The 17901-nt window shown below is 36.7% G+C and overlaps 1 protein-coding gene across 1 annotated transcript in view; it reads right to left on the bottom strand.

Moving 5' to 3' along the window:
• LOC107567229 (LIM homeobox transcription factor 1-alpha-like) overlaps positions 1 to 16709 on the bottom strand; it is a 22306-nt gene extending 5597 nt beyond the window's left edge. Inside the window, exons 1-6 of the mRNA XM_016252867.1 lie at positions 16501 to 16709; positions 13476 to 13561; positions 13153 to 13336; positions 1507 to 1697; positions 1234 to 1397; positions 1075 to 1152 (exon numbers count right to left, since the gene is read on the bottom strand). Coding sequence (XP_016108353.1) covers positions 1075 to 1152; positions 1234 to 1397; positions 1507 to 1697; positions 13153 to 13336; positions 13476 to 13561; positions 16501 to 16544 — 747 coding nt within the window. The 5' untranslated portion in view covers positions 16545 to 16709. The remainder of the gene's footprint in view (positions 1 to 1074; positions 1153 to 1233; positions 1398 to 1506; positions 1698 to 13152; positions 13337 to 13475; positions 13562 to 16500) is intronic.
• Positions 16710 to 17901: the final 1192 nt, after the last annotated feature.

The raw sequence follows: 17901 nt of genomic DNA on the forward strand, positions 1-17901 counted from the left end.
CTTCAGTCTGATTCTATCTATCTATCTTCAGTCTGATTCTATCTATCTTCAGTCTGATTCTATCTATCTTCAGTCCTTCAGTCTGTATCTATCTTCAGTCTGATTCTATCTATCTATCCATCTATCGTCTGATTCTATCTATCCATCTATCTATCTATCTATCTGTCTGAAAGTGTCTATCCACCTGTCTTTCAATCTATCCATCTGCTTTTTCCTAAAAGTATCTATGTCTGTCTGTCTGTCTGTCTGTCTGTCTATCTGTCTGTAAGTGTCTATCCATCTGTCTTTCAATCTATTAATCTAATTTTCAATCTATCCATCTGCTTTTTCCTAAAAGTATCTATGTCTGTCTGTCTGTCTGTCTATCTGTCTGTAAGTGTCTATCCATCTGTCTTTCAATCTATCCATCTATCTATCTGTCTGTCTGTCTGTCTGTCTGAAAGTGTCTATCCATCTGTCTTTCAATCTATCCATCTATCTATCTATCTGTCTATCTGTCTGAAAGTGTCTATCCATGTCTTTCAATCTATCCATCTGCTTTTTCCTAAAAGTATATCTCTGTCTGTCTATCTATCTATCTATCTATACATCTGTCTTTCTATCTATCTGTCTGTCTGTGTGTCTATCCATCTGTCTTTCAATCTATTCATCTGTTTTTCAATCAATCCATCTGTTTTTTCCTAAAAGTATCTATCTATCTATCTATCTATCTGTCTGTCCGTCCGTCCGTCCATCTCAGTCTGTCTTCCTATCAGTCTTTCTGAAAGTAAGCTTGATGTCTCGATCTGTCATCTGTCTGCCTGTCTGTATATCTATCTCTCTATCTGAAAGTGTTTGTCTTTTTTTATCTGTCTTTCTTAAAGTATCCATCATGCAATTGACAAGCATTTACTGTTCTGTCAAAAATCTACAGTTACATGAAATAACTCAGAAATAACACAAACACTGAAATCTCAATTACTGATAGAACAAGGATGGTATTTTTGCTTTTCTCTGGGTTAAATCATGATGAAGCAAAATGGTGTTTCAAACAGGAATGTTTTCAGAATTTACCAAAACCTGATGCCAGCCTACCTTTGCTCTCTGGTTTTGGAACCACACCTGCACGACTCTCACCGTTAGTCCAGTGTCAGCTGCAAGAGTTTCTCTGACCTGCAACAATAGTATATGCATGAGATGTACACAAGTGCTGTTTCCACATGTAATGCACACGAGCGGCCTGTGACTGCTAACCTTTCGGCAGGGTTTGGAAGACACCTCAAAGGAAGCCTTGAAGGCACGTCGCTGTTGTGTGGTCAGGATGGTACGTGGTCTCTTGGATCTCTTGTGCTCCTTCCCATCATCCCCAGCCTTCCCACCAACAGAGACACCACCACCATCCTCATCCTCACTCTTTACTGCAAAGGGGAAACTGAGCATTGGCTTAAAGGTGAAGGTCCTAAAGGTCCATTTCTGGACTTTAATTATTCACAACCTTCAGCGATAGAGCGTGGTCACTGAGGTTACCTGACTCGGTCGGGACTGGGCTGATGGCAGCCAGCATCTCTCTCTCTTTCTCATAGTCTCCCCGGCAGAGCAGCTGTCCCTCCTTTAGCACAAACTCATCACCTCTCTGCAGCCGACGCTCACACTCGCAGCAGCTGAAGCAGCCCAGGTGGTACACCTGTCCCAGCACACGCATGATGAGCTCCGAGCGGCTAGGTTTAATTACTTATATAATAATTAAAAAAAAATGAAATTTGATGCATCGGGCCTTTGAGGAATGTTTATTTATTCATCTCTCAATCATCATTGTATTGCACTGCATTCTATGAAAATAAAAACTACCAAGCTTTCACCATAAAAGCTTATAAATATAAACAAATTATTGACACGTATTGAGTAACAATTTATATGCATTTTATGCAAGTAGTCGGCTATACTTTTAACAAGATGTCACTGATTTACATTACAAGCTATATCACCAATCAGAATTTCATCTTTTTGATCATATAAATGTTTTTTCCTCGAGTATGAGCTACATATTTTCACTTTATATGAGCCATAAAAGCCTGATGTATCAAATATGACACTGAACAAAATACACATGCAAAATGTATATTATATTTTGTCCTAATGTTAAATAAACCGTTTCATTAAAAAATATATATTATTTCATATGTCAGGTTTTACAGGGTTAATTTTATTAACATTTATTACACTGCATTTAAGCTGTACATTTTATCAGTGTGTCACCTGGGAATTAAACCCCTGACCTTGGTGTTGCTGGCACAGTGCGCTATAGCAAATGTTTTAAAACTTAATGAATTTCCAAAATGATTAACAAATACAGGGATATACAGGGCAAAAGTGAGCAAATATTAAGAAGGTCATTTGTCCTGCTACCAACACTGAAAAATGCCTCTTTAAACCGTTGTTTCCTTCCTTCATCAGCTTCACAATTTGTTTTAAAGGCATTCTCGCTCTTCAATCTCCACCAAACCCCTCGTTTTTTCCTCCTCTCTCTCCCCTCCCTCACCGCTTGATATTTTCTGCCAGAATTCCCTGTCCTCCCTCTCTCGCTCCCAGCCTCCCTCCCCAGCTCCGTGAAACTAATAAAGACAGGATTAATTAGATTGTTGTTTAAACAGTGCGATGCCCAGACAGACGCTGTAAACTCATAACCAGGGATTGAGGATAGCATGGGGTTAATCTCTCCTCTCTCTTTTTCACACACTCGAATAAACACACCATACTCACACACACACATATTTACCAGCACCTTTATATGGCCGTGCTCATGTACTCTCATAAATATTGACAGGTACCCACAGATGAACCTGTAGACGCTCATGTGGTGTCGATGACAATCTAATCCTCCTGCACAGTTCATTAAGCCAAAGCAACAGTCACTATTCACCCAAATTGTGACATAAACCAGTGTGAAGTTACTGTCAAACACCTGAACCAGACTAAAAAAAAATAAAATCGTAGATTTCAAATGTAGGCTGTTGTTGTGAGTGTGTTGTTATGTGGTTGCTAGGGTGTTCTGGGTAATTGCTAGGTGGGTACTTGCTGTCCCATGTCTTATGATATTGTCGTCTCGGGACCCTCCTTCAATGCATTGTTTTTCCCAACCAAGTGAAAATCATCAAAAGCTGCTCAATTTTACGTATTATACTATCACGGTGCAGGACAAGGTATTATTTAAAGTAATAGTTCAACCAAAATGACAATTCTGACAAGAACTATTCCTAATTGTGCTTAAGGGTTTGTTTAGATCCCTAACCCTAAATGTAAGCAATAATAATAGGGATACCTGCATTAGTGACCTAAAAGCACATATATAGGTGGCACATAAAAGAATAGATGCTGTCACACATGATAAGATGAACACAAAACATTTTGGAGGTGAGGAACAGATGAAATGCACGTTTGATGGATAACGCAGACTTCATGACAGTTGCAGAGACGGATGGCGGGTGTTCTGGTGTGTGTGTGTGTGTTGAGGAGCACCGAGTGCAGGAGATGAAGGTGTCATGTCAGAAATCTGCTGAAGGGAGAGGCAGCCAGGTCCACACATTATAGCCTCTAATCTGCACGGATGTGATGATCCTGTCCGAAACGCAGCTGCTATGGCTAATCTGTCTCAATCCATCTGCCAAAAATGCCAAATTACCCAAATCACCACCTACAAAGAAGACCAACTCTAAAAACTCATACAGCAACTGACTCTGAGAGTAAATCTCATGAAACCTGTCATATTTCACCTCTAATCCGATAGAAATAAGTGAAAAACAAAATTCTTCTTAAAGACAATGAAGTCTATTTTTTGGCTCTATGACACAATTTTTATAGTTAATATTTCAAGTTATTTCTACCCAATTCTTAGTAAAATAATGCCAAAAAGTGGCATTCTCATTACAATCATGTGATGAAAAAACTGACGAGTTCTAAATCACAGTTGTATCTGAATAAAAAAAGATATAAATTAATGACAATTGATACACTGGAAAAGAAATTGGCTTTGAATCAAATTTTACGCAAAAACAGTTTTGAAACAGAAACAAGAAACAGCGCTAAATTAAATGTAAACTTTTGAAATAGAAAGACAATACAGTAAAATACACGCCAATAATCATTTTGTTTACAACTTCGAAAAAAATGTTTTTGTTTGTTTGTTTGTGTGTGCAGTCATGAGAATTTGGGGGTTTTTTATTGTCATGAAAATATTAACACAATGTAAAAACTTCTTATTGGTCATAAAGTAGGCTCCATTTACTTTAAGCAAAATATATATATTTTGATTTTGAGGTGAAATGTAACCTAGAAAACTAGAAATTTTAAAATGAGAGGGAGAAAAACTGGAAACAGACACATTAAACATGATAATTACAGAAATAGCACCACATTTTGTACTTAAAATACGCAGAAAATCAGAGTTAACTGAGGATTAAACTATCTTGGGGGAAAGAAATTCTGGGTGCGGGAAGGAAATCAGGCGTTATGTACGTACAAGCTGTGTTCATGATGTCAATTCAATAAAGTTTTACATGAATCTATAGCCAAATCATAGTGTGGGGGCCTAATCCATGCATGAACACATAATTTTACATAATCAAACACTTACTGTCATAGTTTCGAAGTTTATCTTGCAGACTTTGGTGCATCTTTGTATATATATGGAGGCAGTATGTAAATCATACATGTACACATAATTGCAAGTGTTTGTGCGGTGTGTGTGTGTGTGTGTGTGTGTGTGTGTATGAGCGAGAGAGAAAGAAAGAGAGCGGATATTGCTGTGAGGGAAGGTGGCTCAGAGCCAGGGTTCAGTAATCACATCATCTTCTTTTATTAAATCTCACTGCACTGCTTCTGCGTTATTAAAATCTCCCAGCATTCCCCACAACCCACTCCCGCCACCCTCCCTCCCTCCCCGACACACCAATATTCACAATGATGAAATATGAGAAAACCAACAGGTAGCTGATAAAAATATACACATCAGACCACTCGTACACAAAAGAGAAAGCACAGGTGAGCAGCTAAACCGTTCAGTACTGACACATATTATTCTGCCCCAATCATGTCACAGATGCACACTTACAGTACGTACTTGCTAAAAAAATCTGCCTTTTTGAACTTAGCATGCAAACACTGCTATGCACAAAAAATAACAATCGACTAGTGGCATGCAGATTTTAATTGTCTAATTATGTTTTGATTGCACTGAGACACATTATAACTTTTGGGTTTATGCTAATAAAACAACAGTTAGTGTCATTGTACACTCTAAAACACTCTTAGCTGAATTCATATGCATTATGGCTTATTAGTCATTTGAAGAACACTTCAACAGGCTTATTAGAAAGTGTACTGCCTATCAAGGTGGCAATAAAGTTAAAATGACATTTCTTACGATGCCTTAGTGTATTAATGAGACTCAATATTTGTAGATGGTCATGTAAAAATCATAGGTGAAAAATACCAGTAACGATTTACAATAAGGTTCGATTTGTTAATCTTAGTTAATTTGAACTAACAATGAATACTAATTCTTTATTAGTAATTTCATCATGTATCTGTTAATATTATTTAATCGACCTGAGCTATGAACTAACAAAGAGTATTTTTATTAACTAACATAACCAAAGATTTATAAATACTGTAACAAATATATTGCTCATTATTAATGTTAGTAAATGCATTAACTAGTCTTAACTGATGGGACCTTATTGTGAAGAGTTACCGACATACCTTTCATAATGAAAATGATTTACTTATCACTAAAATTCCTCATATGCTTACTAACTGTTTTCTGTTCTGGATTTGCACTGATAGAACAGAGAAATGTTCATGCTGTTTTTGAGTCTGTAATGGACGAGACCAACTTTTTGTCTCGGTATGTTTTCTTGGATGACTCTGCTTTGCAATGCCCTGCCAACGCTGTAAAAATGCTGGTCAGGTCACCAAAACGTACTTCAAATCATCTGAATGATTCAAATTATATACAAAAAAATACATAAAAAAATATTTAAAATCGTTGAATCAACCAGATAACATTTAGTTACACTAGCAAAAGACATTTTAAAGGATTCTATCAGGTAGAAATAGATTCTTAAAGGAACAGTCTACCCAAAAATGAATGTATTCTCATTATTTACTCTCACTTTCATGTCGTTCCAAACCTGTGCCACTTTTTTCCTTCTATGATATTTAGAAAAATGTTAAACTATTTTTGTCTCTACAATGAACGTTGGTAGGGTCCAAAACAATATTAGACCCCACTGACTTAAAAAACATTGAGACATTTTTCAAAATATATTTTTTGTTCCACAGAAGTCGTCGTACAGCTTTGGAACGACATCAAGGAAATTGTGACGATTTTTGGGAAACGATGCATTCGACACATTTCCACTGATGTCTCATTCTTCAAAATACTACAAAATCCTTGGTAATTCTTTGTAATTCACTAGCCACTTGTCAACAGAGCAACGGTTTGTAGGAAATACTGATTCTGACAGTGGATATGTTGTAGAATATGATGGGCGTCATCATAATATCCCATAAAGTAACGTCTTATATAGAGAATTTCACACTATCTTTGGTGACAAATATGCACTATTGGTGTGCTGACGTACTTATTGTGATACATTCCCTGACTGACAGCATAACCTGTCCATACGTTACAATCACACGTCAGTTTCCTGCATCCCTCGTGTGTGTGTGTGTGTGTGTGTGTGATTGTGATACTCGAGGGTTGAGGGACCGACAGGATCGATGTGTTGAGTTGTGTGAGGCGAGAGTGAGTCTGCGAGTGTGTGTATGTGTGTGTTTGGATAAAACAGCTAATCCCCAGGCCACCAGAACGCAATATCCTGTCAGCCAGATTCTCATTTCCTGTCTCTCTGTGGCAGTGCGAGAAAAAAAAAAAGACGCGTAGAGGGGGGTCGGGGGATTCGTTGCCCCAGAAACAGAAGATACGGCAGCCCTGTTTGAGGATATCTATGGCATTCTTCCTATCTCTCCCCCTCCCGCTTTCATTTTTTGCCGTTCTTCTTTTATTATCTCAGATTTAATAAAGCCAAGGCGAGCAGCTTGTTCTGCCATGAAACATTTATTAGCCGTCTGTAATGAAATTGTTGTGCGGGAGGCGAGGTGATGGAGACTCATCACACATTATGCAAAAACAGTGGCAATATCACAAGAGGAGACACCTCGAGCTCATCTCTCCTCTTCCTCTGTCATCTTCCTCTCTCCACCTCTGTTTGTCACCACCATGGCCTTCTGACATCCCATGAGCGTTCCTTCACTGTCTTCTCTTCTCTCCCTCTATCATTGCCTTAAAAGTCTGATCGGTACACTCTGAAAAATAAAGGTTCTTTACTGGCATCCATGCTTCCACGAAGAACCTTTAACATCCACGGAATCTTTCCATTCCACAACTGGCTCTTTATAGTGGAAAAAGGTTCTTTGGTTATTCAAATCTTCTTCATACTGAGAAACAAGTGGAAGAACTGTTCACTGAAAGGTTCTTTGAGGAACCCAAAATGGTTCACATTGCTGTGAAAGCCCTCTTTTGGAACCTTTATTTTTGGGGCTTCAACGGGAACTTCAGGTATAGAAAAACAAAAACAAAACATGTTTTCCAAAGGCAGTAATTCAGGCACGAAAATATTACTAATAAGCCCATTGGCTCATCTGAAGTACCATGTAAACATATTCACCAACAGGACTACACACACACGAGCTTATTTGTTTAAAGCTAAAACTACACTCTTAAAAATGAAGGTTCCAAAAGGGGATATTTGCAGTGATGCCATAGAAGAACCTTTAAATGAACAGTTCTTAAAAGAACCATATTTTCTTAGTATGAAGAACTTTTTGAACAGACTTTTGTCGACTGGAAAGATTCCATGGATGTTAAAGGTTCTTAATGGAGCCATTGATGCCAATAAAGAACCTTTATTTTTAAGAGTTGTAGGTTTGTGGTGGTTGAGTATCATTGATCTCCAACTAGAAGCTGAAATTTGACATTTACAAGGAGTGAGTGGCTCCTATGATGCTAGGGTGTTGTGGGTGGTTGCCATGGCGTTGTGATGCAGTTGCTAAGGTGTTCTAAGTGGTTGCTAGAGTGTTAGAGTGTATTGGTAAATCTGATTCATTTTATCATCGGAGAGGTAATGATTGAATCTGATTGCTCAGAAAAGTAATATACACTACCATTCAAAACTTTGGGGTTGTTAAAATTTGTTAAAAGTAGTCTCTTATGCTCATAAAGGCTGCATTTATTTGATCATAAATACAGAAAAACAGTAATATTGTGAAATATTATTACAATTTAAAATAACTGTTCTTTATTTAAATATATTTTAAAATGTAATTTATTTCTGTGATGCAAAGTTGCATTTTTTTTGCTTCATTACTCCAGTCTTCAGTGTCACATGATCCTTCAGAAATCGTTCTAATATTTGAGGCTTAAGAAACATCTATCAATGTTGAATAGTTTTACTACTTTTTCAAAATTTTTCCAGGGTTTTTTTTTTATGAATTGAAATTTTCAAAAGAACAGCATTTATTTTCATTTATTCTGAAATCTTTTGTAACATTATAAACGTCTTTACTGTCATTTGGCCAATTCGATGCGATCTTGCTGAATAAAACAATTCATTTCTTTTACAAAAAGAAATTCTTTATCACCTCAAATGGTACACAGCGCAACACCAAATAGAAAAAAACGACCAAAAAAAAAAAGTTTTGCTGCTCATGACCAGTTTGATCAAAAACCCAGATGTACATAAAAGAGATAGCTTCAGTCGATTGTTGCTTTATTGCATTATGTTTGATTGTATATGCCACAATTTAAGAACAGCATGAATGATAAAACGAATGGAGTTTGCAAGCACTATTGACTCTAAAGTAAAGAATCCGAGGTACAGCAGCATCCTACACCAGAACCCATGTGTCATATTCCTGTGTGACAGTACAACAACTCTCTAACCACAACACCGCTTGTAGTCATGTCTAAGAACATAATTAGCAGCGTTCCCAATCAAGCCCCCTCCACCCCCTCCCCGTTCCCACAGACACAAAGAGACAGCGAGCAGAGAGATGATTAAGCGAAAATGTGGGATAAACGGAGAGATAAACTGATTGATGTCATCACGGCTATAAATCTCAACAAGTAGGAAATTAAGTTTGGAACAGAAATATTATTAGAAATCAGACAGTGATGGACGAGCTAGAGGAGAGATGCACTGGGAGGAAGAGAGACCGAGCAAAAAAAAGCTGAAGATTTTGGTAGCCATCAACCGAAGTGCTCATAATAATGACTCCGACTGAAGATTTCGGTAGAACAGTGTTAACTGTAAATGGTTGACATTGAAAAATGTATAATTCAGAAGTTGCTCTTACAAAGTACAGGAGACCTAAATGAGATTGCATTTAAAGGAATATTCTAAGTTAAGTTCTGGCATAATACTGATTACCATAAAAAATTATTTGTCCTTTATGTAGGCTACTTTAAAAAAAGTCAAAATAAACGTAATAATGAGACATTCACGATCCGTTTGTTAAGTTGTGACGTATCAAATACTGTTTCCGGGTCCAAACCTCTAAGTGTGAAAACAATCTCAACAGCTCTTTTATTTATGGCACATCTTTACGCTAAGCTTTTCAGAACAAATGAATCACTGTCTGGCCAACTAAGATAAAGGTTAGGATCAAGGTTTTTTTAGTACTATAGCATACAATGAGTGTATATCAGCACTGTTTGTTAGTTAATTTGGGAATCTAACAGGTCATTTGGACCTGGAAAAGGTGACAAGTGACGTCACAAACAAATAAAAGTGACATTTTTGCAGAAATGTGGAAGTTATAATAAAAAAAGCATTTAGATAATTCTGTTAAATTGTGTGTTTTATTTGAGCTATACAGCTGTTTTTGTGATTGTTTTAGGGTTTTAGGTGTTACGTTGTAAAATTGGATATAACTTGTATATCATGTTAATAATCAATAAATCATGTTAATAAGCATATTGTTTACATCTGAAACAGCGGATATTTGAACATTTATTGATTCCCCCCCCCATACACTTCCATTACTGTAACCCCGATTTCTGCTTTTTTAAGAAGTGGAGGGACAACTTGAATCTATTTTTGTGTTAATCAGCATTATGCCACAAATGCTGTCGACTGAGCTTAACTGAATCGAAATATTCTGGATTCGAAATTCATCTGAATCCACATTCAATCCGAAATATTCTCGTAATTTCAAGTATCAACTTTGTCTCAAATGTTTTTCTTAAAAATCCCTATGATAAATTGAAATAGAATAAATGGAAATCTATGGCTTTTGATTGCAGACTTCGATATTTTGGCAAATCCAGGCACAGTTCAGGACATTTTTTAGACCTTTTCTAAAATACTAAAAGACAGTAAGACTCATGATATTATTGGGTCTGAGAAGCATGAGACTTCATGCTAGGAGAAACAAGTGAGATATTAAAGAGCTCTCATTCGTGATTTTTCGTTGTCACTGGCATCTCTTTACACACTGGGGGCTGTTTTCGTTCTGTTTCCCACCCCGCAGTGTGATCTATTAAACTTGAGCGCATCTTAAATATCCGCTCCCCTGTCTCTGCTCTGATAGGCCTCTGAGACCCTCGCTAGTCTAATTTTCTGCCAGGGATCCAGGCACCGTACCCTGGGGCTGAGAGCTTTTATTTGTCTGGGACTGGTTTCACTAGGCTGGGCTGCATGGTTATCTGATGGCTGTGTGTGTTGAAGTCAGCCAGGAAGACAGTGATGGAGAGAATTTGACCATTTTAGGGATGTTAGCAAATGTTTGTGGGTTTAATGAATAGGGGCTTGCCTTTGAGTTTGGTTTCGGTAAGTGTGTAGATGTTGCTGGAATGATTGAAAATTGAATAGTAAATGAAGTCAGATTTCTGATGACGAGAACATCAGGAACATAAGTGTTGTGAGGAATCATCATACAGTTGTGATCTTCAAACTGACGCTGTTCGCATGTTCGTTGTCTTATTGTGTAAATTATTTAAAGTGAAAAATGTTTGGTCTAAATAATACATATTTCATTACAATGTCATCTGAAATAAATCCCTGTTCACAACACCTTACATTTTGGTATTTAACTTCCACTTTATGTGATCCAAAGTTGGCATGAAATGAAAATTTACCTATTTTCTAAATGCATGTTTGCATGCATATGATTCCATCATTTTTTTAAAAAATTTTTAATCAAAATTTCATAACTCAGTCTTCCAGTGAAATTACAGACTTCTTTTTGGTTGACCTATGCCGGACTTCTCCAATCACTTAGCCTGCTTAAAGGAACACTCCACTATTTTTGAAAATAGGCTCATTTTCCAATTCCCCTAGAGTTAAACAGTTGAGTTTTACCGTTTTCAAATCCATTTAGTTTATCTTCGGGTCTGGCAGTTGCACTTTTAGCTGTAGCTTAGCATAGATCATTGAATCTGATTAGACCGTAAGCATCTCGCTCAAAAATGCCCAAAGAGTTTCTATATTTTTCCTATTTAAAACTTGACTCTTCTGTAGTTACATTGTGTACTAAGACCGACAGAAAATGAAAAGTTGCGATTTTATTTAAAAAACAATCAAGCAAGCCCTGTCCAGATTTTAAAGTAACGCAAAAGTAACGTAAAGCATTACTTTCCATAAAAAGTAACTAAGTAACGTAATTAGTTACTTTTTTATGGAGTAACGCAATATTGTAATGCATTACTTTTAAAAGTAACTTTCCCCAACACTGGTCATTTTTGAGCGAGATGCTAACGGTCTAATGAGATTCAATGGTCTATGCTAAGCTACAGCTAAAAGTGCTACCGCCAGATCCGGAGATCGGCTGAATGGATTCGAAAACGGTAAAACTCAACTGTTTAACTCTAGGGGCGTTGGAAAATGAGCCTATTTTCAAAAATAGTGGAGTGTTCCTTTAACTCTCATTCACACCTGCTACCATCCAATCAACAACCGACAAACAGAACCAAGTCCCGCCCTACTTTTTTTTTTCTTTTTCAATTCTCCATTTGACTCAGATGTACATTACAGTATGGAAGAAAAGAGCTGTTGCTACTTCCATTTCATCATGACATTAATTTGCGATGAAAAAAACTGCCCTACATGGAAAAAAGTCCTTGTCCTAAATCTTTTTGTCTCATTGAATACCCTGTTTCACTTGGAAACATGTCATAATAAGAAACTAAAATGGGATGTGAATGCCATTTAATGTTGACTTTAAGTGCACTCTTAAAAATAAAAGTCCTTGATAGGCATCTATGGTTTTATAAAGAACTTTTAACACCCAAAGAATTTTTCCATTCCACAAAAGGTTCTTTATAGTGGAAAAAGGCTCTTTAGATTATTATAATGTTCTTCCCACTAATAAAAAATGGTTCTTTTTAAAAATGTTCACTGAAAGGTTCTTTGAGGAACCAAAAAAGGTGCTTCTATGGCATCACTGTGAAAAACCTCTTTTGGAACCTTTATTTTTAAGAGTGTGGCTATTTCTACCTCACCTGATTTTTGCTGGTGTAATGATTCAGTTATTTTAAATAATATTTTCTTGAATTTAACGTAACTAGGAAATGTATGGTTTCACATCACTTGACAATATATTTTTACAGTAGAATGTCAGCTCAAGATAGTATTTTTTGTTGTTGCTCAAATTCCTTTTTTTTTTTTTTACACCATCAAAGATTCCTTGGCACCCCAAAAATGGAGCGCACACCTGCTGTAGATGGAGCACTGGTAAAGGCGCAGGAGTGGTGGGTGCTGACGGACAGACAGCGGAGAACACAGGGAGATATTGTTGTGGATTCACTCAAGGTCACCCACTCAAGAGTGTGCCAAGTCTCCTCCACAAATACACCACATACCATGCAGTCTCAATATTCACAAATAATATCTGCAAACGAGACATTAGCATCAAAGTGTAACCAAAGTTCCTTATATTCCACAATAGAGCATCAGCATGATCAGAAGATCAACACACCCATGAGGCATTTGCAGAGAGATTAGGGGAATGTTCTGGTGTACTTCACGTTAATCTACGCAGAAAATGGGATGTTTTGCCATACTAGGGCTTTGATGGAGTGTATACAGGCACACGCTGCATATTGAACTGTCTTACTTCTCGTAATCATGCTTGCAATAAAGCAAGCGATCCCGACAGTAGCAGGTCCCGCTCAGCGCGCTGCGACACACCGCACACTTGACACACGTCTCATGCCAGGACAGTTCATTGACGCGCAGGAGGAAGCGGTCCACGATGGGAGACTCGCACCCTGCACACACCTCACCTCCTCCCACGTGCTCTGGTGGAGAAGAACAGAACAGGTGTCAGCTGACAGGACACACACAAATGTGCCACGAGGGACTCGAGGCACACACATTACAGCACTGATATTAATATGGAAAGATTAAGAAATGATAAATGAAGAATAAGGGTCTCACCGTAAGGTGTGGCGGAGGGGGCCTGCTGAAGACATGATTGGTTTTCTTCTGTTTTCATTCCGTTTCTTCCTTCTTTGGAGTGCTGACTGAAAAACAACAAAGACGTACATATAAAGACAGCAATCAGTCTGTGTTAATATAGAATTATTGTAAGCTGCTTGTGATTGCTCAATGTTATTATCATATTTATTATTATATTTACACGTATTGTGGGTAAAAAGCACACTGTAATGTAATGTTACTGTGAAAATACTGAAAATATTTGCAGCATAATCTGCGAGGAAACAGAGCATCATTAGTTTCATTACTAAAAGCCAAAATCAGCTGCAGTGTGGGCCCGTTTTTAATGTGCACTCTAAAATATGTTAATAGTTTGAATAAAAATGGTTTCTGTGGTAACAACCGTAAGTTACCCTACCATATACAATTAAAAATATATTTTAAAAATAACATTACATGTAATATTACTGTAAAAAAAGATTTTACAAGTAGAAATGGTTTACACTGTAATTTGCAGATACAGTGTATATTATATTTAACCTTAAAAAGGTACATATACTTAGTAACACTTTACAATAAGGTTCCATTAGTTAATGTTAGTTATTGTATAAACTAACATGAACAATATATTTATTACAGTATTTATTAATCTTTTACTTCATGTTAATTCACAGTGCATTAACTAATGTTAACAAGCACAACTTTTGTTAAAACGTTATATTATAATTAAGTAAATGTTATAATTAACGTTAAGATGAATCGCCTAAATGCTGTAGAAGTATTGTTCATGTTTAGTTCATGTTAACTAACTAATGTTAACTAATGATCCTTATTGTAAAGTGTCACCACATACGTTTACGTTATAATGTTGACATGTATAATGCTTAAATTATGTTTTTATAATTGTCTTGTAACTTACGGTGGAAAGGGGGCGTGCCCAGAATTCCTTTCATGAAGCATCACATTTGTTTATGTTTATGTTTCATTTGAATATTTATAGTTATTTTGTTATCGGTTATGTATAGGAGTGTTTTGAATGCCATTGCATGTAGTTTACATCATGTTAACTGCAGTATTTTAGTCGTGTGTAACAGTTAAGGTGGTTAGAGTTCGTAGAGATTGCTGGAGAAGTTTTGTTGAACTTAAGTCACCGTTATTCTCAGGTTTTAGAAATATAGAAATATATATGTTGGTATAGGCCTACTGATATGATATGATTTAATGACAGGTAAAGTCAGGAACAGCAGGCTACAATATAAACGTAATCTCGTAATGCTTGGAAAAATGTCGTTTTTTTTTTATTTTTTATTACCGTAAATGTAACATGTATTTCCAGTGTAGCCTATTCTTCATACGCTTCCTCTCTTATCTGTTTTAATGAAGACATAACCTCTTTTATTTGATCTCACTATATAAAAGGGAAGTGTTTAATGAATGTGAATGTGTTTAATGAGAAGGACTGGAGGTGGTGTGTGTTTTAGGAGCTCTTGCAGGTGAATTATGCGCTAGTAAGGCGCGCGGCTTCGGTAGACTATATTTGGCAAAACGAAACAACGCAAAAATAAAATGATCAAATATTTCCCAGTCCAGCGCCGTCGCCGTCAGATTTAAATCAGGAAGCCTATTGCCTCTGAAATAATAAGGGATGACGGTCGTGATTAATGCTTTGATTATTGTCATTTAGAATGAAGCTTTCACCTATATTTGAGATTTACACTCATTGAAGTAATAGGCTATGACTGAAAAAATCTTAATTCTGTAGTTTATTGCCTACTGCTTTTAGAATATTTAGGTTGTATTTTTTATTTGTGTTGGTGATTCAATTATTAGTCCATAATTATTATTATTACTACTACGTTTATTTCTGCTTATGAAAAACCCCTTGCCTGGCAATTTAAAGGTGAATTTGAAGTATTTTTTTTTTCTCATCACACGCTGCGTGTCTGATCTCTTTCCCCATTAATAATGCAGTTAGTTGCATGAGTTTGATTATTAAAAATACGGGAGTTAATAACGGGTCATCAGTCTCACTGAGGAATATATTCGTATATAAAATATAAATAAAATATATTCACATATTTTTTACAAATTATTATTTTTACGGAGCTATATGCTGCATGTGATCGAAAATATATTTTAATACTGTCTGTTAAATTTACGTAGACTACATAGGCTATATAGCCCAATTGTCGTCGTATAAAGGGAACATGTTATAATGATTGCGGCTGATCTAGGCTTATGTTTGACAGAAAAAAAAATCAACTTATCATTCGTAGCTAGTATAAACACTCATTCCTTTCACGACACTAAACGGATGCAATTGATGAATTCATGATATGATATTTTGATGTGCGTTCATTTCATTGTTTAAATGAAAGTTTAGTGTTAATTTATATTCGAAGATGCTCCATGACAAGACATAGCAGTGCTCTGCGACGTGATATAAAGTGCAAACGTAAATATGAACGATATCAATAGAGTGTTTTGCTTATGTGTGAAATAGCGGTGCTTTCTAAGACATCATTTTTTACTCGAAACCAATCCATCTATACATTTAGGCTACAGAAACTCTATTGTGGCTGTAATACACTCAAGTACCGTACAGAGTTACCTAGTTTTAAAAAATCTGACATTTGAAATTATTTGTGCACAATTACACATGCTGAAAAGACGTCCTTGTGGGAAGTGTAGATTTGTGTAAAGGTTCTTTTTCAAATTCTGAACTCATAAAATACAGGCTAAGGTTTCACTCAAAGTATCAGACATGAAAGTTAAATGCAAATAAATTAATGCATTAACAAATTCATTAACACCAGGGCAGCAAAACTGGGCATTTCTGTAGCCTAAAATGTAGTAGATTAGGCACCAGCAGACAATACAGACTATAGCCTATATATGTAAAAGTGTTATCAAAGTCATGAGAATGTATCATGCAGGTCTCTACGTGAACGCACTAAGAAAAGTTCAAGTAGCCTATCATTTGTGTGATGATTGTAGGTGATGCTTATGCGTCCCGTCAACTTACCCAGCGCTGAAACACACTCCTCCTGAGATTTCTGTAGGTAACATCAAAATACCTTTGAAGAAGAGGACGGGCACCAGTGCTCCAGAAGGCAAACTTTAGTGTTATAGTCCAAAATGCACGCAGTGGCGCAAAAGCATCGCCAGACTGTGTGAGGTGTTCAGGCTTTATGTGATGGAGTGAAGACTCGGGCTGCGCGCGCACAATTAATGACTGCTGGAGGAACAACAAGGAGGGGTGCAAGAAGATGAAAGAAAAAGAAAGAAAAAACGTGCATTTACAAAGTAGGTTTGGTCTATTGAATCTGGCACCGAGTATCTCGCTCTTTCTGCTTCAGAGAAACAGTTTATTTTCTGACTGATATGATATGCTGTTATAAACAAATAGCGTTAGATTGGCAAGTTCCATATATCATAGGCTATGCATAATAATCTCAGACTTCAGGTAAAGATCATCAGACTTGAGATGAAAGTCATATTTCTGAACGTATATTCTAATATTGGTCTATAAGTTACAAACAAATGCAGTTCAAGATGTCAAGGTAACGCCACCATTCAGCATAATGTGCGTACATTATCAAACGTGTCATTTGTACGTGTAATCTACATATAGCTTAAATAATATAAACGTATAATTAAACATTTAGAATACATGTTTATAACACAAAAATCTTGGGCCGTAACAGAAGTAGCCTATATGAATTTGTAGTCTAATATATAGCCGTGTCAAGAGCTACAGTGGAATAATTCTTACTTTATACAGTTCTGCTGACAAAACTATGTCTAACATGGACGTTCAGGTCATTTTTGAAGTAATTCATATGCTCAATTAAGAGCCAAAATGTGCTTTTAGTTGGAAATGTTGTCAAATGGAATGCGCATCGCGTCTGCCATCTAGTGGCCAAATCGTGGCTCCACTCTCTTTCCTGCAGAGTTCAGCTCCAACCCTGATCAAACACACCCGAACAAGCGCTGTAGGATTGCTAGAAAGTTACAGGCAGGTGAGTTTGATTAAAGTTGGAACTAAACTCTGCAGGACAGTGGACCTCGAGGGCCAGAGTTGAGAAGCCCTGGGCTAAAGTTAGGCCTATATGAAATACAAAGAATAAGCAGCTAGATTAGCGCATAACATTATAAATAAAAATTCTAAGCACTGATAATAATGAAACGTCTCATTGTGTGACTCCTCAGTGTCCAGTTTCTCCTGGTATTTAAATATATTGGGCAGCTCGCTGCAGAGACGACGTTTACGGCGATCTCACGTGGTAAATGTTACTTTGCTCAACGCTTTTCAGTATGGACCAATCACTGCTGCTTGCGATAACCGGATTGTTGTTATTATTATTAACCCTTTAACTGCCCCCCCCCCCCTTTTTTAAAAAACGGAAACCTTAATTTGTTTTAT

Source organism: Sinocyclocheilus grahami, unplaced genomic scaffold (genome assembly GCF_001515645.1).
Source record: "Sinocyclocheilus grahami isolate Dianchi unplaced genomic scaffold, SAMN03320097.WGS_v1.1 scaffold1136.1, whole genome shotgun sequence".
In the NCBI taxonomy this organism is placed as follows: Eukaryota; Metazoa; Chordata; class Actinopteri; order Cypriniformes; family Cyprinidae; genus Sinocyclocheilus; species Sinocyclocheilus grahami.